This window comes from Eleutherodactylus coqui, chromosome 1 (genome assembly GCF_035609145.1).
Source record: "Eleutherodactylus coqui strain aEleCoq1 chromosome 1, aEleCoq1.hap1, whole genome shotgun sequence".
Classification (NCBI taxonomy): Eukaryota; Metazoa; Chordata; class Amphibia; order Anura; family Eleutherodactylidae; genus Eleutherodactylus; species Eleutherodactylus coqui.
This window is the reverse complement of record NC_089837.1, coordinates 434,172,356-434,195,499: the sequence shown is the minus strand read 5'-3', so window position 1 is coordinate 434,195,499 and position 23,144 is coordinate 434,172,356. Positions and strand designations below refer to the sequence as shown.

The following is a 23,144-nucleotide window of genomic DNA, read 5'->3' as shown; positions in this document are numbered from 1 at the left end:
CTCTGCTGTCATCATTGTCCTCAAATTGTTAGGGTTTTTATTTATTTTTTTCACTGTCTATTTCAATGCAGGTCATACATTGACACATAGAAGGTATTTGCCTGAAAACAGTAATCAAAACTAAAAACATGTTCATAAGAATCAAATTTGCTGTACAACTAAATAAAGCCATAGAGAAATTACTGTGCTCTGAATGATTGTTCGGCCTACAGCCATTTTTCTGACCCAACTATGTGCATTTAGGTAATTTGAGTAGGTATGCTATTACTATGATGAGACTGGTATAAGAGACTGCCAGACGTATCTGGCGGCACCAGGGACTAATATGAAACCCCATGTAGAACAGTTAGCAAGTCATCTCGGACATTAGATCTGCCAACAAAAATATCACATTTATAGACGTATTTCCTGTTATTTTCAAAAATTGTTAAAAAATGTTTTCCCCTATTAAAATGAATGTGCTAAACAAAGAATCTTAAAGTCACAAATGTGAGTACAGTAGCTGAATATTTGTTTACCTGTCATATTTAAAGCACAAAAAGTAAATCTTTTGTGAATACTGCTAACATCATTGACAAGAGAATTGTCTTAGTAAATCTAACATTTTGCATCAAAAGTGAATTATGAAATTTACAGTTATAAAAAATAATGGTTTTTTCACAGCAGTAATACTTTAAAAAGTTCCACCATCATCTGTAAAGAGACACAAACTTGAGATTTTTTTTTAAATCTAAGTATCACATCCATTTTAGGAATGACTTTATGAAGGATTAGTTTGGACTACACACATGAGATTGAGTATCTACCATTCAACTATACAGAGCAGGGGAATGTCCTCTTTAAATGGAGTGAAGTGCTAAACCTCATGGGCCCTCATCATACCAAGGTATGAGCCAACCATTGGATCATCCGGTCTTCTAGTGGGCCAGTCTGACCCTGACTGTATGACACATTCATGTTAAAGTCAGCCTCATAAATCTAACATTGTGTACTTTTCCATTATTCCACAACTAACTTCCATCATCTGTTCTGCTTTCAATGTTTTATAGGTTTGAGTCTCTTCAGAACACAATAATGTATGATTGGGGGTGAGGTCTAATGTAATTAAATATGTATGACATCATTAAGGGTGTGTTTATGATGACCAAAGACTCTCTCTATGTAAAGCTCCAAAAATGCTCAGAAATGCAGAGGGGTACAATAAAAGTGTGTATAACACAAATTCCTCTGTACCAGCTATAAGTACACAAAAAACGGATTAAATTAGTGCTCATTTTACAAATTGGATTGTAAACATAGGCTTCTGTTAAGTAGACTCATATGAATCTCTGGTTCAGTTAATCTTACACTGATCCTGTTTAAAATATAAATGTTATGAAAGAAATCGATTTAAAAAATACAATAAAAGTGCCATATATTGCGCGTACATCGTCAATATATCGTAACCCATGTTAGTTGGTAAAATAGAAAACAAAAAGACTATAAAATAAATAGGTAAAAAATAAAATCAGTGCTGTTTGGTCTTTGTTTTATACAAAAAAACAATCATATAATACAAAGAATCTACAGTGTTATAATGCTTAGTTCATGTAATAAGCTACATTAACGAACAACCCACTATCAAAAGAATCAGTCCCTTTTTTTAATTTCACTAGTCCTTCTTTTCTGAGGATATACATAGATATCATTGAAAACTCTAATCTAGAGCGGAATATTGGGAAAAAGTAATTAATAAATAGAAGAATAATAAATTAATTCGGAAGAACTAAAGGATAGTGTTAGTGGAAGAAGTTAATTCGTTTTACTGGATTAAGGTGTATCATCATCAATTGGAAAAAAAAAAAAAAAAAGACAAGTCACCACTGCATTATTGCTTCTCAAATAAGGGCTCATACACTAGGCATAGTAGGGCTCTATATACAGAGCCGTAACACAGCACCCATAGAAGTCTATGGGGATCTACTGTACCTCTGGAGACCTTATTACGGAGCAATTCTACCAAAGAGGCATTCCTTCTAGAGGAGAATATCTCCATAGTATGGAACAGTACTGAGCACCATATAGTGGCACATGGGGTGCCTATGGCTCCATAGAAAGTGTGCACGAGGCCTAAGTCAAAAAGGGACTGGTGCTTTAAGCTGGTTCATTAGGAAATGAGAAGAGGAATAAAAAGTGCTTCTCTGAAAACCCCTGATGCACCAAAAATATCAAAATATAAATAAAATATCTATGTTTATAAAATTAATGTTTGGCCCAAGCTAAAGGCTGCCGATTTATGTAATGTGTCAAGGCAATTACAAAAGAAAACACACAAAAAAACAACCTTTGCTTGTAGTACAAATGCAATATAACCCTGTGCTGTAACTGAGCGATCACACCTCAATACGATACTTGAGCACTGCTAAAATGTGAGCATACTGGTGTAAATTGGAGATGCATGGCTCAGTAATTAACATACATGATTTACTAGATAACCCCCTTGCTGAGAAGGAGATTACAAATGCTATTGTAGCAAACCTCCTTCAGCATTAGCTGAACAAAAGAAATAAACTTCACACCGCAAAAGGTGTATAGTTTTTTGTTATTATCTTCAATATCCACACTGGGATTTTTCCACCAAAATGGCTGCCGCGAGCTGTTGGGCGTCAGTGACATGTGGATTTCTTTTCATAACTATTCGGACAAGTTCTGCTGGAAAGATGTTGCACAAGTTCACAAAAATCTTTTCTCTGGTAATTGAAAATCTTTGGGGTTCCTGAGGCATGCCACAATATGGTACCCTCCAAGAGGGATCTTGGCTTTCTGGTGGACTTTGGAAAGCAAATTGCTCATAACATGGTTGGGATGGGTTGCCTGGCATTGGATAGTTTGGTCGATAACCATAAGCATCCCCATAACTCATTCGATCCCAGTTTCTGGGACTTTCTTGACTTAAATAGGTTTTGTGTTGACGCTGTGGTGGGCTTTCATATAGTCTTGAATCGGAGATGCTTTCCATTCTTGTAGATACTAGAGATCTTCCCATAATTCCATTTTTTGATGCAGGCGACTTTTGCGGGACATGGTACTCATTTGGACAACTTGACCGAGCTGCAACAGCATGGTGTTGCAGAGGCAAAGACATATAAGGTGGTAGAGTCTTGTGGTGATGCTTCACTTCTTGTTCATGCCCATAACTTTGAACTCTTGTCAAAGAGTCATGGTAGCCTTGCATGAATGCTTGAGAACTTTGACGATTGTGTGGATGAATGTGCTGACACTTCATATTATCTTCCAGTTGTGGATCAGGGGAACTAACATAGGAACGGTCATTGTATCCAGCATATGAATCGCTACTCCCACAGCTCAAACTACCTTCACTACTGCAATCAGATGCCACAGAACTGATCCTGTAATCCGTGTCCAGTGAAAACCGCCGTTCTGGACTTCGAGTTCCTGAAATGCTGAGGTTTGAATAAGCATTCATCATGGAATAATATCCAATATCCACTGGAGATTCACATTTGGGATACTGTTCACATGAGATTCCATGGTTCTTTGTGGACATTAGCATTGGCGAGTAGAGTCCAGGTGGTACTTGGTCCTGAGATGGTAAATGCACAGTAGTAAGTAAGCCGTTTCTAGATGGAGTTGTACTTTGCGGTTTCATACTTGATATACTAACTAAGGATGGCACAGACCTCGTTTCCAATTTGTTTTTGGAGGGAAGCTTCTCCTCCAATTCATAAGCCTGAGTTCTAATACTGGGGTCTGATTGCCTCTTTGGGGCAGAGCGCTTTGCATCTGAGTTGGTGTCTATCTTGGTATTTGATGGAACACTATTGCTCTTGACTAGCCCAATTTCATTGGCCGACTTGGTAATGTTGTTCCGAGACATGGCACGAAGTTCATCTGCTACTGACCGCTGAGGCTGGTTTCCTCTTTCTGGATGGTAATACTTGCACTTATGCCCGTAGGTGCATTTCTTTCCTAAGAAGGCAATATGAAAAATACACAATATTAAAGCTTTTTTCATTTTCACCCCAAAGGATGTACCTACAATCTTACTACTACTACCACCACCATTAGAAATAATAATACAAAGTAGACAATATAGAATGGAGGTGCTGACATTCTAGAGCAGTGTTTCCCAAACTCCAATCCTCATGGACCCCCACAGGTCATGTTTTCAGGATACGATATAGTATACAGTATATAGTTGACCCAGCCTTCCATTTTTCCAAAGTCAGTAAAATGAGTAACCACCTTGCTGGTGGGCGATAAATAAAAATTACCTGAAAGCGCTGCGGAATAAGCTGGTGCTATACAAATAACAAGTCCCTACTGTAACCTTTATGAGAGACTGAAACCATATGCCAGTTGCCTAAATTTTAGTAAACTGCTATTCAAGTTAAAGCCTGCTGTGTTTGTGTGAGTCACTGTGTCATCCTTGATTAGGGTACCATATAATAAGTCACATCCATAAGTTGCTGACCCCCTTACATACTCAGAAGGTTGTGATCTTGTGATTCCCTGCTTATTGGCGATTTCCACCTCTGTTTGATTTGGGTTCACTAGGCCCACCCTCTATAGAAAATAGATCCTAGTGGAAGCGATTTGGCTCCAAACTCCGCTCCAAATGAGTTTGCCTTGTGTTGGATCTTTGGTGCTTTGTTGCATTAATGCCTGTCATTGGCTGAGCCTTGGGGCATATCAACTTGCTACCTTATTACCAGAGTTATTGTTGCATATACCCAGTAACTTACCATAAGGACACGGCTGCTTCTTGTACTCAGGCACTACAGGCTTCTTCCTTAAAAAGTTGTCTAAGCTTGGTCCATGGCGGCCTAGAGGATCATCAGGTGGCATAAATCTACAAAAAAAGATATATGTTATACCTTATTGGCTCTTAAAGCAGTAATTTTGTATTTCAATGTTTGCTTGGTATATGCTACCCTCTATGTACAGTATAATGAAGGTTTCTAGTAGTAGAACATTGATGACCTATGCTTAGCAGAGGACAGTAATGTTTCATCAGTAGGGGTCCGACTTGAATGCTGCAGAGCTGCCGTTCCAAGTGCATTTGCACATACAAATGGGCTGTTGAGCTTTGATAAATATTGAATTGGCGACAGGGCTCAAGTAAGTGCCACTTCCTTCACCATAATAATTGTAGAGGGTCCTGATCTTATAGAGCAGTGATGGCAAACCTTTTAGAGACCGAGTGCCCATCTGCAACCCAAAACCCACCTATTTATCGCAAAGTGCCAACATGTCAGGGGGCGGGGCTTATCACGACGTAGGATTTTTACCTCTGTCATTCTTAAAATGACAAGGTTGTTTCAAAATAGACCAGGTGCAGACTTTGACTGCTTTTGGATGCGGAAATGCTGTGAAATTTGCCACGGAAATTTCCGCTGAGGACATTCTGCAGCATTTCCACCTCATGTAAACATATTGCAGCAGTTATAGTGACCCCCTCAGAGTGGCCCCAGCAGTAATATTGACCCTCCAGAGTGGCCCCAGCGTTAAGGGTGACCCCCCAGAGCAGCCCCAACAGTAATAGTGACCCCTCCAGAGTGGCTTTAACGGTTGTTATAGTGACCTCCCCCCACAGCGGCCCCAGCGGTAATAGTGACACTGCACAATGGCCCCAGTCATAATAGTGACATCCCACAGTGGCCCCCCAGTAGTAATAGTGACACCGCACAGTGGTCCCAGTGGTAATAGTGACATCCCACAGTGGCCCCAGTAGTAATAGTGACATCCAACATCAGCCCAGTAGTAATACTGACATCCCAAAGCAGCCCCCAGTAGTAATACTGACACCCCACAGCAGCCCCAGCTGTAATAGTGACACCCCACAGTGGTCTCCAGTAGTAATAGTGACATCCCACAGCATCTCCAGTAGTAATAGTGACACCCCACAGCGTTTCCAGTAGTAATAGTGACACCGCACAGTGGCCCCAGTCATAATAGTAACATCCCACAGTGGCCCCCCAATAGTAATAGTGATACCGCACAGTGGCCCCAGTAGTAATAGTGACATCCCACATCAGCCCAGTAGTAATAGTGACATCCAAAAGCAGCCCCCAGTAGTAATACTGACACCCCACAGCAGCCCCAGCGGTAATAGTGACACCCCACAGTGGTCTCCAGTAGTAATAGTGACACCCCACAGCATCCTCAGTGGCAATAGTGATATCCCACAGTAGCCAGTAGTAATAGTGACACCCCACAGTGGCCCCAGTAGTAATAGCACCCCCCCTCCCAAAACATATATTCCCCCCCCCCCACACTCCTCTGCTCAGCACTGCTGCCGCCACTGATCCCAGGTGCACACTGTGTCATGCTGCCAATCGCCTCCTCCCCTCCCCTGCTTTTGGGTATATATAATGTATTGCATAACTTTTGTAAAATAATTTGTAGGAAGATTGGGAAAAAAAAGAAATTCTGCTATTTGTTTTTTCGATTTCATTTTTATGGCGTTCGGCGTGCAGAATAAATAGTGTGATAACATTATTCTCTTAGTCCCACGATTCCGGCGATACCAAGTTTATACAGTTTTTTTATGTTTTGCTATTTTGTACATTAAAACATTTTTTTTTCTTAAAGGTTTGCTTTTGTGTCGCCACATTCCAAGAGCCGTATTAATTTTTTTTCCATTGCCAGAGCTCTAGAAGGGCTTGTTTTTTGCAGGATGAACTCAGTTTTCATTTATCTAATTTTTATAAATCATATAAAATTTTGATCGCTTTTTATTCAATTTTTTTCTAGGAGCAAGATTAACAAAATGTGTAATTCTGGCATGTTTTTTTTTATTTTTCACTGCATTCTCTGAGCAGTATAAATAATATATTAAAGTAATTTTACAGGCCAGTACAATTATGCCAATACCAAATTGTAATAGTTTCTTTCTTTTTTGCTACTTTTTCACAGTTTAAAAAAAATTCTAAAATAAAAATTATTTTTTTATTGCTGCATTCAAAGACCCCTAGCATTTTAATTTTCTTTATCAATGGAGCTGTGTAAGGGTTTTTATCTTGCGGGATGAGTTGTACTTTTTATTAGTACCATTTGTTGATCCGTACAGCATTTTGATCACTTTCTATTCTGTTTTTCTGTCTTGAGATAGGCTAAATTAGTTATTTTTGCCACGGTTTAATTTTTTTTCCATGCTGTGACAGCCAAGCTCCAGCTCTCCCTGCCACAGGGACCATCGGCCAGCTTCTGACAAGCCGATGGTCTCTGTGGCAACCTGTAAACAAAGCAGTGCAGGAGTTTAAAAAAAGAAGCGGGAAGTTGCCGACACATCAGTAATATCTTCCTGCTTCTTTTTTTAAAGTCCTGCACTGTTCTGTGTGGGACTGTGCAGGCTGAGTACACTGCCACAGCTTATGGCATAGTGCTCTGCAGGTTCCATAGTGAAACATAGGCCGAAAATCTTCCGGGCTATATCACTATGGGCAGTGGAGCTCGTCCCAGAAAATTTCCAGGCGTGCCACTCAAGGGGTTAAGGCGATATGAAATTTATAAGTTCTAATACTTTTGAACAATTAAATCAGTTATTTTAAAAAAATAATTTGTTTTTGTGACTCCATATTACCATATTCTGCAAAACTGTTTGTTCACCTATTTGTCTGCTTCTTTGGAGGCGGAATGAACAAAAATAGCAATTCTAGCCTTTTTTTTCTTCTTTTTTTGTGGTGTTCACCATGCTGGTTGAATAATGCATTAGTTTTGTATGCAGCAAGCTCTCAATACAAGTAGTTTTTTTTTTATTTTATTATAAAAAAAAAGCATATTTTAGATAGCAATTTCTGTTTTTTTTCACGTAACTGTTTTTACAATACTTATTAATTGTACAAGAAGACTTTTACGTGTGATCCTTTGATCACCGACATCATACACTGCAATGCTTTCTGGTGCAGTGTATCATGTCTCACTGTTAATGTTCTACTGACAGGCAGCCTATTAGTCCCTATTCTCTAGCAGCGCCTAATAGTTTTTTGTACATGTCAGAATCGAAGGCCTCTGGTTGCCATAGCAACCCAATATCCTGCAATCGCATAATGCAAGGGCTGATGGGCTGACAGAGGAAATATCTTCCCTCTGTCAAACTCCGTAGATGCCATGATTGCATCTAAGGATCAGAGTAAGGACATATTCATATGGCCGATATTCTCTTGCAAGTTTTGTGCGTAGTGATGTGCACAAAACTTGCATGGAAATGGAACAAATATTTTGCAATGGGTGTATTTCCACATGCAACTCTCGTAGATAGAAAAATCATACTATGTGCTATGTTTTGGGCGATATTGCCCATTATTTTTTTATGGGAGCTATAAACTAATTGCATTGAATTGCATGTGATTTTCATATGAGTACAATGCGATATTTTTTTTTACTCTTCCTAGTGATACAACATGCAATTTCACGTGCATGAAAATCGAATGTGCAAAAGTGCGATTGCAGGGATATCGCAGGTTTACAAGCATATCATCAGTTAAGTTTCTCAGACGGATACTGCGCTTGTCCATGTGAATACAGCCTTAGTATTATTATAGCTATCTGCTATGCAAAGTTATTATATTGCGAAGTAAAAAAGAAAAAGTGGCACAAAACATGAAGAGTGCACATGAGAAAACAAATATATGCTCAGTTAGTATATTGCAGCCATCTCCTATTGCTTATGGAGCAGACTTAGCTGAGTAAACACGACTGTTGTGCCGTATATATACAGTATCTGGCTCTAACGTCTTATCACTCATTATGTAAACCCAAAGGGGTCCTACAGAATTTGAAGAACACAACTGTTTTCTGTGCATTGGGTTCAATTTAGTATTAGCTCAGGTCTAATGAAGTTAATGGAGTTGAGTTGCAATACCACATTCAACCTGTGGACAAGTGTGGCACTTTTTTTTTTTTTTGAAGAAAGCAGCCATGTACAACCCCTTTAATATGAGGAAGATATAACTGACTGGAAAAGCTGTCCTCAAGTTACATGACCTGGTATTTATTTCCAATCCTATTGAATGCACACATCTTATTCACATCTAAAGAGCCTTATTGTTTAATTGCACACTCTTTAGGTCACCTTACTCATAAAAGCTTGACAAGCATCATCCGTGAAGGAGCAAAAAATACATCGGCCTCTTTGCTATTTATAGAAGATGACTTCAACGTAATATGACATCTTCTACTTCAATGCGCCATTATATTTCCCCGTCTATTAGATTTCTTTTTCTGCTACCGTACTTCCGAAGTGTCGCTTATGACAACATCTGTGTGACTCACCAATAATTAATATTGGTGCAATGAAGGATGTGACTTACAGGGTCCAATTTATTAATGCACAGTATGAGCCGTTTCCTTACTGGGTTATGAATAAGAACTTGTACAAGTAGGCAATTATTTCATTACATTAGATTATATAATCGGTTATTAAAGGACACAACTGGTCCATGTTCATTTCCTCCTCAGAACTATAGATAGAACATCAACATAATATTTTTTGAGCCTATTGCCTGTGTAGGTCAGACTGGGAATCCTTAGATCCACTAAAGGTGACATTTCTGAGGTTCCACCGTCCGTCTATAAAGAAGATGAGCATATCAATTGGTAAATGCATCATCAACTTTATTGTTATCATTGTACATGAAGGACATGACAACTCTAAGGTCTAATAGGTTATCTGTGAATCAACCCATCGGAAATAGACTCTAGAGGAAGTGATTGGCTCCAAAGTCAACTACAGTTGGGTCATCTTCTGCTGGACCTTTGAGGCTCCGTTGTATTAGGGCATTGTTGTATTAGAGGCTCCTCTGGTACTTTGGTGCACCAATCCATCTGTGTATCTATATCTTGAACAGCCTGAGGTTATCTTCATATATCATGTACTTGTAGTAGAGTTTGGTTTCAGAATCCACACACTAAAATTCCACAACACAATAATGAATGGAGTTTTAACGAACCCCATTCACTTACTATATCAAAAATCTGCATGGATTCTTGGCATGCTGTGGATTTTCCAATTTGCAGCATGTCTTACTGTTTCTATTGCAGAAATGCTACAGATTTTCACTGTAGATTCATTTATTGCAAATTTGTGGTTAAATTCCACAACAACAATACCTGGCATGTAATATATGTAGATGTCATTGCTGGTTTTCTTTTGGATGTCTAGCTCTTTTCCACTGCATCATTTTTATGCAACGTGTGGGCACCGGTTCAGACCACCTGGGCATTTTAACATGCAGTATAGGGTTGATGTTAAATCAGATGTGTAATATGTCACTTTAGGAACAGATATCATCTCAGTCTAATGATATTATTCCTACTAGATTACTCAGTAGAGAGGACTCCATGTAGTATATATTTCATAGTCAAACTATGCAGACATTTTGCATTCACTGTGTACTATGTATTTGCTCTTCCACATGTAAATTATTGAGAATAGCTGTCAATATTCTTCCAGAAAATAGTTGTACATACAGGGATTGGAGAAAAATATGGAAACCCCATACGAAATGCATGGGATTTTAATCATCAGCACTGAGTTGCCCTTTTGACCTCTGCTTGGCTGAGAGCTTTCCCACCAAATTTGCATTTGCTTCACCTCCTCCCCTGCTCTGGGAGGTAACAGTAGCTGAGTGGCTCAAACTCCTGACCAATAGAACCTTGTTGCTCGGGCAAATGTTCATATCTGCCTGGCAACACCTGTGTCATATTACCTCCACTTAAATTACATGGGATTATAAATTTCAATAAGACATGTAGAGACCGATTTTAAGGCATGCATTTCATATGGTGTTTCCATATTTTTGACCACTCCCTGTAAAATGTATACTGTAAGTTAACTTTACAGCATCAATGTACAGGAAGGATGGGTTCAACTGTTGTATCCAGCTTATCACGTCCACAGGAAGCTCTTCCGATGCACGGACTGCACCTCAGCAGGGCGAATTAGACAATGCAAGGAAGGAATTTCCAGCGCTTTGGCGTCACCAGTAATAAAAAATATTATATTTTTTATATTCCATAAAAATCACCTTGTACGAAAACAATATGTTCTGACTCATAATGTGTTGAGTCACATATATAAGGTCCCTTATGTAACGTTAGATGTATGACTCAACTCGCTATGAGCAAGGACATATTATTTTGTCCGAAACGCATAAGCGGTTCACCCAGAGACACACATTTTTTTATAAGATGGTTTTCATGGAATGTAATAAATATTGATTTTTAGTGCTGGAGATCCTGCGAGTGCTGGACATTTGCTCCTTTCAAGGCTGGGTTCATACTGTGATATAGTATGCACCTGAAAATAGCATTTATTAGGGCCTTTAGGCAGAACCATAGACTTAGTAGTTAAACAGAGACCAAAGATATAAATTTTGGTCTCTCTTTGATCTGGTTTACATATTTTGGAAGAGAGAATAGTGTAGTCAACTGCGCTTATTCTGCCCCCCAACACAAACAGAAAGGAACGGAAACTAGATCAAATGGAGATCAAAGTTTGCATTGTTGATCTCTGCTTGACTACTTAAAGTCTATAGTTCTGCCCATGGTTTTATCTGAATGTCGTTTCTGGAGAAGGAACCCCAGGGATGAAAAGCTTGGGTCAACACTATAGGCCACTGTAAACCCAGCCACATAATCTCCAACCACATGGAAACCTTGTGGATGCTTTACATTATGGCTTTTGTATACATAAAATGTGTACACATTGATTTTAGGATTAGTTTCTTGCTACTGGCCAGGAAAGCTATGTTTACTTGGCGTAAATTTGCCACAGATTTGCAGCGTATCCCCATCAAATCTGCAGCAAATCTCCATTAGTAAAGTTTTTCATTCAGTTCAATGGGAATCCACACCATAGTCTATATGGTGCAGATTTTTTCCGTATGCAGATTTGAAAGCCATGCATGGCAAAAAAAGAAGTAAAATGTCACTTCTTGATGGGAATTCCACGTGGAATCCATGGTGGGAATTTTGCCCACGGTTTTGCCCATTGACAAATGCTAAATTCATGTCATAATGAGGGGCCAATCTGTGGCAGAAATATGTGACTGAGCAATGGATCTCTGCAGATTGCATTATGTGAGCGTACACATTCCTAAAAATTTGTGTACAAGGGCATATACTGTATTGAGGTAGCCCATGCAGTTGCTATAGGGTCCGTAGAGAGAAGAGTCCCAGCACAGTTCAGTTGCATCCTTTATTTTAGATAGTGAAAATACATGCATGGATCCCCTATTCAAATGTCAAGCAAGCTGCTTGATAGGTGATAAAAGTGTATCTTGGGAATACCCCTTTAACCTAAGAATTCTGGAAAGGAGATGAGGCAAACAAGGCCAAGTACTCTTCTCCAAGGTAATTAGGGGTAAAGTAGGTTAACCAGCACCAGTAGGTGGCCTTATTTTAATCTTTACTCTGTGGCTACCTCACCTCCTTGTACAATCCGATTTCTTACAGATACCGAACCAGCAAGGGTTCCTTGAAGACATGAGCTCAGAGGTTCAAAAATAACACATTTGCATGAAAATTCAGAAAAATTCATGAAAAGTTGTGTACACTATAGAGACTTACTTGTCATTGACAAAAGAATACATCAGCAGCCTTTCATCGATGAATTTCTTCCACTCAGGCTTCTCGTTTGCCAGATCCCTATAGTTATCATTTGACACAATGATGCCATCTGACTCAAATGCCAACTTCACTATAAAGCGATCATCATAGCAGACCACCCTTCTGCCCTGCACACGCCGAGATGGGGTGAACACCAGGATCTTGTCCTTCTCCAACTTCCGTAGGATTTCTTGATCTGGAAAAAAAGAACAAAGTATTTCAATACAAGAATGAGGATTGTTCTTGTGTTAAGCAGAAATTAAAACTTCAAAGGATATTCCGCTTTTCAGATATATAGATGGGTTTTAAGGTGCTGATTGGTCCAGGCTCAAGAAATCCTGCCTCTGTAAACTTATGACGAGTCTAAACAACGTGTCAGGAAAGCCGACAGTCTTTTTTAACATGCAGTTGTAAGAAACAAAGAATATGTGGAGGCACCAGCTTGGCTCAGCTCTGGCATATGACAATGACCAATCAGATTTGCCAAGTTTGGATATTATCACTAACCAGTAATAAGCGCATCGGGTCGTGACTGCTCCTTCCGCCATGCAGGTACAAATACTGTAATATCCTTATGTCCTCTGTCTTGGAACCAGGTGACAGCGAGCTTGATCCCACGGCAAGAAAATACTTCTTTATTTCCATGACTAAAACAAACACAAGTTGGTATTAGCGGATGATGCACCATTTATAAAATAACATTAATAAATATTCCTTCTACCAATCAATATAACTCAGGGTTAGAATATTGCAACAGACGACAAGAAGATCTAGATCTTAAAGTATAAGTAGTTGGTTTGTTTGCTCCAAGGAGAAGACCTAACCTCCCAAGACAATAATATTATCTTCTCCATACTGAATTTTAGACTATCCCTATAGTCTGTAGATTGTCCTCAGGTCTTAAGGCCCATTTACACTGAAAGATAATCGTTTAAACGACAGTTTGAGCGACAGTTTTGAGCAATCACCTTTGCATAACTCTAAATAGCTAATTAGCTACTTAAGAGTTAATGCAGGTGGAGCGGGATAATGCCGCGATAGTTTCAAGAACAAAGTAGCTGTTTTGTATATGCAAACAGCTGCATTGTTCTCGGAGCTTTCAGCTGGTGTCCTGCTGAGAACTGCCAGCGGGATACCAGCTGAAAGAATACTATCAGCGCCGCCCACTGAGAAAATCAGCGTGCAGCGCTGATAAGAGTCATCGCTAATTTCTAGCTGGCTAGAAATCACTGATGAATTTAAAGTGCACAACCTTTAAACACAGTGGTTATCGCTCAAAAGATGGCTTTTGAGCGATAATCGTTGTGTCTAAATGGGCCTTTAGGAATAAGGGTCTCTGTTGTAAATAAACTATTAACTGTCATCCATTGTGTTTCAACCACATTGTTGACAACATTGCTGCTTTACTAAATATCAAAAATACAAATTTAACAGCAAATAATCATTCTAGCCAACTGATGATACAGACATTGTCTGAAAAGACGTCAACCATGTTTGCAGTTTTCATGCTTGACATGTTGAAGGTTGTAGTTCTTCCCTCCTATACAAGGGAGTAACTGGAGATGGAGCAAGTGGGACATATGCCCTGGGCCAAGCTAAGATTGCCCAGCTCTAGACCAGCAAAGGTGTACTCCATTAACACTCGTATATCATTCCCATAGGTGTGACCATTAACCCTTTATCTCCTCTAAACCACCAGAATTCTGTCTATTAACCCCTTCCCAGCCTTAGGCCACCAGGGATGTGACTTTCACTGTTCAAGGCCACTGGAGATGTAGTCACTAACCCCCTCTGTGTTTCTGAAGTCCGTGATAGGTCTCCCTGGGGTACATTCACACTTGGCAAATACACTGTGGATTTTCTGCAGCAGCGGAGATGCTCTGGGGGCTGCACGTTTGCTGACAGGCTGCCAGTGATGATGTGCTATAACAGCATGTGAGCACTACAGCCGATCACTGGCCTCAGCGGTCACTTGCTGTTCTTACTGCCATCGTTGGGCAGTAGCTGATCACTGGCCCCAACGGTTACCTGTCGTTCGTACTAACAGCACTGTGCAGCAGGGAGAAGGGTTTTTTTTACATTTTTCTGCAGTTATTTTTTTAACTACTGGGCAACAACTTTACCAAGCAGCACCAAACTTTCAAAGTCTATGTTGCAGATGTCAAGCCATACTGTATAGTCAGAATATAGGCTACCAAGTGCTCCTAGAGCTTTGTTATGGGACCACAGCGCCACCTTCCAGCATTCAAATACCCTCAAATCTTTCAACAAGAAGCTGGTGGGAGGTAAAAACAATTTCTCCAGGGTGAGCTGAAAAAGCACAAGGAAAAGGAATGACTCAGAAAGTCAGAAAGTCTATCTGTGATCCCTATGTAAATATTTATTTTTTTTGGGGGGGGGGGGCACCATATTGCTTTTTGTATCAGGACCAGAAAAAGGGCTGGACACACCCCTGCTTGAATCCATAATGGACTGCCCAACCCACCCCTATTAATTCTGTACTTAAGTCCTTATGGGTCTGAGGGCCGCCTGCTTGACCTGGCACACAAGGTCAACTGTGCTCAGCCATTGCTCTGTCAGGTCCCTCCTTTCAAGTGCTGCATCACTGATTGTCTTTCACCCTCCTCTTACAGCCTTGAAGCCGGCTCCTGTGGTAATCTGGTGAGTCTAGCAGACAGTATCCGTAAGTGTACTCAATTGAATAGACTCACAAAAAAAGTTTTTAGCCATCAGCGGGTCTGATGTACTGCTGTATAGGCAGGCGTGGTAAAGTATTTGACTATGTAATTAAGAATTTGCCACAGCATTTATTGCATGTCACTATTTTGGGGGCGATAATGAATGAAGGCTGGTGGGATTAGTGTGCCAAGGCTGTTTTTTAAGTCCCGTTCTGGGCCTGGTGTATGGCTACTTTTAGATCAGTTCAGTAGAAATGAAGGATATCCAGATCTTGCAGATATAATACAGATGTTAACATAGTATGTTAGGCTGAAAGAAGACAATGTCCCTCTAGTTCAGCCTCACCCCCACCCCCCTTGTTGATCCAGAGGAAGACCCCCAATGAGATAGAAGCCAATTTAGCCCATTTGGGGGAAAAAATTCCTTCCCAACTCCATAATGGCAGTCAGAATACTCCCTGGATCAACGTTAAATTGTTGTCATGTTATAACTGTCTGAAACCTACTTAAGGGCTCGTTCACAATGGTGTTTTTGGAATCCCCTGGCCAAACAGATCCATCTTTTTACGGACTATAGTGGGGTCTGTTAGGTTTCGATTTTGCTGTCCGGCATTTTCCAGGAAGAAGTACCAATAAATGCCGTATTATTTTGTCCTGGATTTTAACGAATATCTGCGAGGGAGTTTCAGAACAGAACCTCCGATGCAGATGTGACCGAGACCTAAGACTCGCACGACTGGAAAATCTTGAAATGCACTAAATGTCCTTTGTACTGCTGAGTAGTACAAGCTTAGAAATGTCAAAGAGCTTTTTGACCAGCAGAAATCTATGCCATCAGTCAGAAACATCAGTCCCAAGTGATTTTCCCTGCAGCACTGAATAGCAATTGGTGGAGAACTTCTGTAGAGGGCAATGCAAATAGGACTTTGTGCAGGAATTTAAGAATACTGTAGAATATCTCATTTTAGAAATTTACTTTTGCATGAAAGTGGTTTTTGGATGAGCATTATAATTCAGACTGACTATCTCATGACCTGAGGGTTGCGGGTTCAATCCCTGTATGGTTCAGGTGCTGGCTCATGGGTGACTCAGTCTTCCATCTTTCTGAGGTCGGTAAAATGAGTACCCAGCTCGCTGGAGGGTAAAAGATGACTGGGGAAGGCAATGGCAAACCAACCTGCAAAAACAGTCTGCCAAGAAAATGTCACGATGTGACGTCACCCGAGGAGTCAGTCATGACTCGGTGCTTGCACCAGGGGACTGTACTTTTACCTATGTGTCTATAGCTATTCTAAAACTATTAGGGATGCAGCCAAGTTTGGTACTTAAAGGGAACCTGTCACAAGCTAACAGCACCATAATCTAAATTATGGTACTCATATAGGGCATATTCTCATTAGCACTGGGAGGTATATTTTATACTCACACGCATCCCTCTCTTTTAGCCCCATAACTCAACGTACGGACTGTGCATTCTAAGTGCAGATCATATCATTGGGCTCAAAGCTACTGGTGAGTGCGCACGCACTCCCATTGATTTCTACGGAAGCATGCGCATACAGCCTGCAGCTTTGAGCCCCAATGACTTAGTCTGCGTCTGAATGCATGGTCCGTGTGTTGACTTACGGGGCTTACAATGCCGGAACCGGGTAAGTATACTTTAAAAAAAAAAAACCTTCCTAGACTGTTAGGAACCTGTCCTATCACCATAACTTAAGTTATGTGTCTGCCCCTCTCAATCATATCACGGAGGCCGACGCATGACAGGGAGCCCCCTTTTAGTCATTTGGATGCCACAGTCAGCATTGATCAGGAGCAGTTATCTTTGATTCCAGCTGTTAGTGCAGGGTGGTAGCTGTACAATACAGCTGGCATCTATCTATAAGTGGTGGCTGTGCGGGCACAGCTCCTGAGCTGGTACTATCATTGTACAGTATGGCAGCTAATGCTAAATATATAACAGGAGGGTTAAACTTGAAAAGTTTGTATGAGGCTGACCTGCAACACCACATACTTCCATGGACAAGGGTGGCAGTCATTTCTGGGAAAAAACAATTTTTTCCTGGTAGATGAGGTGTTCGTGGGCTACAAGTGCACAATTTGTCAACAGAGATATCAATCGAATGGTAAAAACATATCCGTCAATTATTATTATGAGTCACTTCTAGTTTTTATAAAACTCTCCCCACTTCGCTTCAGTTAAAACTTTCAGGATGAAGCCCTCTCTGAAATCACATCTTATAATCCAACAGATGAAAAGGAAATTACAAGAGCAATTTTGATGTAATGATTTCTTGTCTAGAGTAGGATCTCTCGGAGAACATTAGCAATTATACCAATGACTACTTATCACATGCATTTCTATTCAGAGCTGCACGGGGAATTGTTGCAATGGAAAGATAATTAATTGAACACCATGTGGAATTTAACTACATTTTCCCTATTGCTTGAATCTCTTAATGTCAGACAATAATCGCTCTACACGCAGAACAATATACTGTCAGGAGCCATGTAATTAACAATTTCTGGGCTGAAAAGACCAACCTTATACCAAGTCCCCTCAGCTGCTAGTTACAGAACTCCATGATCTCTTCCAATATTCTGTGGTATTGGTACATATAGTTAAGGCCGGCCTTGGTTGTGTACAAACTATGCGGTCGCACAAGGTGCAACACCTGATAGTCACACATTGAGAGTCTCGCACCCCATACTTGGGACCAATACAAAATGAAATAGTAAGTGTAGAACACGGTTATTAAGCTACTTTATGGTATTATTTCAGCACTATGTGGTGGAATTCACTTAAAGTGACCCTTAAAGTGTCATGGCACCGACTAGTTCCGGGTATGGGCATGAGTCCAGCATGATATTAGGCATCAACCCCAGCGCAGTGTCATTTGGTGCCTGAAGCCATGGGAGAAGCATCTCCCCATCTGTAATGTTACTGATAGGCTGGCTGAGCTGTCTATAATCTCAGCCAGCGTATCAGGTGCTCTGGTGGGGTTCTTAAACCAGCTCTGGGTTATTGCGGATGCCAGTAATAGTTTCAGTATACCGGTCAGTACAATTTGGAGAGCTTTTTTGCCTTGCTATGGCCATTTTTAGCACGTTCTTTTGGACCTTTCTGCTAGGGAACCCAGTAAGGTTCCAGATGGGGGTTACCCTTTTCAGTGTTGTAGCCCTTCTTTAGGCAGGATCAGTCAGGGTCAGAGCAGGGCGAGATCCCACTTCTCCCTTTCTGTTTCTTTTCCATCCGTTCCATCTGGACTAATTCTCCTCTTCTTCGTCTCCCAGTTTGTCCATCCTGTTTGTCTGAGGGACTGCAAGTCGGTTGGCAACGAATAAGACTTAGTAACATCCAGGCTTCCCCTTACTAAGACTAATTTGTGGCAGTTTCAGCTTTTTCTCACTGCTGGTTTAGCAATCTGTACTTAATAATCATCCTGCTGTTGCTATAATAGAAATCATCTCTCGGTGCAATGACTTCCTGCTGAACCTGTAATACACTTATAGCATACACAGCAGTCAATCAGAGGAAGAGCTACATGAGGGAGGCACAGAGCAGCAGCCTGGACCAATGATGAGGTAGGAGGTGTGTCTCAGACTATCACAGAATTCCTGTAGGCACTGCAGTATATGATAAGTGGTCTTCAGATAGGTCATCGAAGGTTAAGGGATGGACGCCAGAAAAAAAGCTCTGATAGTTACACAATGTATTTCACTTCTTACTAACAGCATAGTTTGCTAGTCATTAAAAAGATATAGGGCAGAAATAATTTAAAAGCAATGTAGCATAACTTGATGCTGCAGATGTTTTGTTCTTAGTAGATTCAATCAAGAATTATGCTTAGAAAATGTACACAGAACCTGGCCCGGCTGTATTCGCTTGCAGGAGCTAATTAGGGTTATGAAAACAAGCAAGGGGGTGTCTTACTCTATGCTGTTTATGTAACACCCATAGAAGTGAAAGGCAGTTATGGAAATAGCATAGCGCTAAGTTGTTTCTGCTGCTCCTGAGATACAGAAACAGCATAGTCACTGTGCTACACTGTTTCCATAACTCCCATTCACTTCTGTGGGAGCTATGGAAAAAGCATAACACAGTCCACCTGGCTGTTTTCGTACTTTCGGCCAACCTGGCCACTTTGTACAGAGTAGTAATCCTATTGCAGCCATAACTTATGGAGATGCCCCTTTAAGTACACTTCCTTGCCTAATTTTAACCCCTTTAACTATGCCAAAACTATAGTAATCATTTACCTGACTGGTGCATTGTGATAACTTGATTCACAGCATTGTAGTACATTGTAGTTCGGACATGAAATATCAAGTTAACGTTTGCTCCAGCTGTATGTTTCTTATTACTTTCCAAATTTGAAAAGAAAAGTACCATATTTTACAGGACATCTGACATTTACAACTTTTTTGTGGTACCTGGCATAATGTGTAGGCATAAGTGTGCCAACGTGTTGATATTTATATCCCCGATCAAACTGTAGTTAAGTTCTCACTTTCTGTACTTTGTGCACAACAAGTCATTAAATTTCATTAGATGCCAATGTGATCCCCCCTCACCAAGAACTCAAGGGAATACTACACAAACCTATGGACAAGAGTGGCACTGTTTTTGAATGTCAGTCAACTTCCTGGAATTCTATTCCAGGACTGGAGGGGGCATGGGGTATATTACCTGCAGCTGTTCTGCTCTTTTGTCCCTCTGATCCTCTGGTTACAAGTCTCATTTTCAGACATTCTAAGGCTGGTTCCACATAAGCGTTTTATTGCGGCAATTTTGCCGCGATAAAACGCTGGCCGAAAGTCTTGACCGACTTCATCAGTTTAAATGGTCGATTTTGCGGTGCGTGAAACCGGCTGGCTAGAAAAGATAGCGCATATGGTGCGCATTCTGGTCGTATGCTTTTAAGCCAGCCAGAAAAGATAGTTCTGGAACTATCTTCCGGCCGGAGTACGGCAGCCGGTCCCATGGACTCCTATCGGAGCTTATGGGAGCTGCCGGAAAAGGGAGGTAAGAGGGAGTTTAGCAGTGGCTCTACTAAACTCCCTCCCCCTCCCCTCCCCTTCTCTACTCCCTCCCATTGCTGGCAGCTGGCAGGGGGCGGAGAGGGGGTGGGAATTTAGCACAATAGCTCCCACCCCGTCCCGCTCCCTCCCATTGCAGGCAGTCGGCAGGGAGCGAGCGGAGAGGGGGAGGGAGTTTAGCAGAGCTAAACTCTCCCCCCACCCGACGGTATCACGGGGCTGTGGCGTATATGCACCGCAGCTCCGGACGTCTAAACGGGTGCAAAAATGGGAGATGCAGCCATGACTTTCATGCGCTTTTTGCCTGCGCTGTGGCTGTGACACGGCCAGCTGAAAATCGCAGAGCTCGTGTGAAACAGCCCTAAAACGGTAAACGCAATCTACCTAATCCCCACAGTACATTGTTAGTGTTAATTACCAATGCACTATATCTGTTCTCTGATTGGTCAAAGCTGTTCATGTAATTAACACTGGCCAATCAGAGAGCAGTATGCTGTAGGCAGTTAGAAAATTGCTGCAGACATTTGAAAATGGTGCACAGAACCGTCAGATTGGAGGTGCAGTAGAGAATAATAATCTTTATTTGTATAGCGCCAACTTATTCCTCGGCGCTTTCAGGCATGGGAGAACACAGACAATACAACAATAACGTGATATACAATCAGTTTAAAGCAAACGGGGTAGGGGGTGATACAGGAGGTACAAGGGTGGTGGGGAGATGAGGTACGGGGGCACACAGCCGGTACGGGAATTATATATGGAAATCAGTTGTTAAGAAGCAAATGGGGGGGGGGGGGGCGCAAAGGGAGTGCAGGGGTAGAGGTCGTATACAATAAGCAGGGTGGAAGGTGTGGGGAGCCATAGGGAGGGGCAGGGGGACTAGGTCAGGATAATATATCCCAGCCCACTTCGATGCGGGGACAACATTTTGCCTTGAAGCCTGAAGGTCGTAAGTATCATATATCATTCTACTCTTCAGAATTGAATTTTCCTTTAGAAAAGTCAATAGAGCATCTTTCAGTCTTTTTTTTTCCAGTGACATCCAAATCTGAGCCACAAGGCAATGTGATAACAATGACTGCACCAAGCAACCCTTGTGCAATCTGTCAGGTTCTAAAATATCAAGATATAACACTCTCTAGAGACAGATCAAATGAACAACATAGAAGCACGACTAGATGCTGCTACACAGGGGTATTAATATCATGAACATGCACCATTCTGGCCTGCAGGCACATCCCTAGAACCTCATCAGTCCAACTGGGTTAAGCCTCTTGAGACAACCACCCAAAATTTCATTGCAAAATACTTTTCTAGTGGTTGGTCCTTTCAAAGGGAGTCTGATATACTGTACATTAAAAGGAAGGAAACTGAGAACCGGTCACAGACAACCCGGTTCAAACCCCCGCACCTCCCCAAGCAGTCAAGGTAAAATTGGAAAATCCCTTCTGAAAATGTCACTTTTTTCTAGATTTTGAAATTATGTCTCATGTAAATATATTTGATTAAAAACGCAATCCCCTTAAGTGCATTTTTAACCCCTCAGTGACATAACTGATTTTAGCCTTAAGAGCCAGTAAAACATTTCCTCTTTTGTGTTCTAGCTATTGAATGACAGCTGAGAGCTGCCCCTGATTGGTCCCTGTGCTCAGCCAGAGGCAGCACTCACTCACCCATTCATGAATTCATGAATGAGTGAGTGAGAGCTGCCTCTGATTGGTGAGGGCTGTGACCAATCAGAGGCAGCCCATTCAGCAGGCGGGGATTTTAAATCCCCGCCTGCTGAATACTGCACAGAGCAGTTCAGGAGAACTGCCGGCCAGCCGCGGCTGAACTCCGGCTGCAGGAAAAAGGTGAGTATAATTTTTTTTTACACATTTCAGGATGCTTTTCAGGGAAGGGCTTATATTTTTAAGCCCTTCCCGAAAATTCATCCCGCGCTCGCCGGCAGCCCATTGCTTTCAATGGAGCCGACTGTATTGCCGACTCTATTGAATTTAATGGGCGAACATCGTTCTTCTCTGCCACAGCTGTTACAGCTGTGGCAGAGGAGAATGATCTTTATAGTATATGTTCTCAATGGGGTCGGCGCTGCTGCTGCCGGCCCCATTGAGCACATATATAGAACACAAGGAATCGCAGAACGCAGATAGGCGCGTTCTGCGAATCGTTGTGTCCTATAATTTATCGCATATCTGCATAAAAAGCGGACATGTGACCGATCTCATTGCGAAGCAATGGTTCTATATATGCGCAGATCGCATGTGCATGCGCAAATCGTGCGAAAAAACGCCCGTCTGACCGAGGCCTGAATCCATGCACCACTCATTATTCAGCTTTGTAATTAAAAAGGTTCTCCACTTTGCACAATACCTACTTGTTAGAAAAGTCCCTTCTCAATTATCAGATTGCAGGGTTTCCCTACTGGAACCACTAGTTCACCTGTTATCTGTGAGGTAGTTATTGTTTAATTTCCCTGTAGTGCCCCCACAAGAGAATTGAAGTATTACACAGTGATCAATGGCTCCGACAAGTGAGTGATTCTCATTTACTTGCCCTGTCGAGTCCCATGTTTACACGGGACCACACTCGCCCGTTATCGCTTCTTTGAAAAAATACTCTAAGCAAACCCTGCCAACATCTACCAGCAACAAATGTATTGAAACGCAAGCCTTTTAATGCATTTGTTTCATCTAAGTTGCACCTCCGTGTGTCAGATGACAAACCTATGTCAGCCAAGAGCAGACGTAGGTTTTTTTGTTATCATTTATGCCAGCTTCTGGTGTAGCTTGTAGTAAAACTGATGGTTCTTAC

General features: G+C 41.3%; 1 protein-coding gene across 1 annotated transcript in view; it reads right to left on the bottom strand.

The window, feature by feature from the left end:
• Window positions 1–2,590: 2,590 nt before the first annotated feature.
• The window catches only part of ZC3H12C (zinc finger CCCH-type containing 12C), a 151,642-nt gene continuing 131,088 nt past the window's right edge, over window positions 2,591–23,144 (bottom strand). The window contains exons 4-7 of the mRNA XM_066588974.1: window positions 13,120–13,259; window positions 12,574–12,808; window positions 4,746–4,852; window positions 2,591–3,969 (exon numbers count right to left, since the gene is read on the bottom strand). Of these exons, the coding sequence (XP_066445071.1) occupies window positions 2,591–3,969; window positions 4,746–4,852; window positions 12,574–12,808; window positions 13,120–13,259 (1,861 nt within the window). The remainder of the gene's footprint in view (window positions 3,970–4,745; window positions 4,853–12,573; window positions 12,809–13,119; window positions 13,260–23,144) is intronic.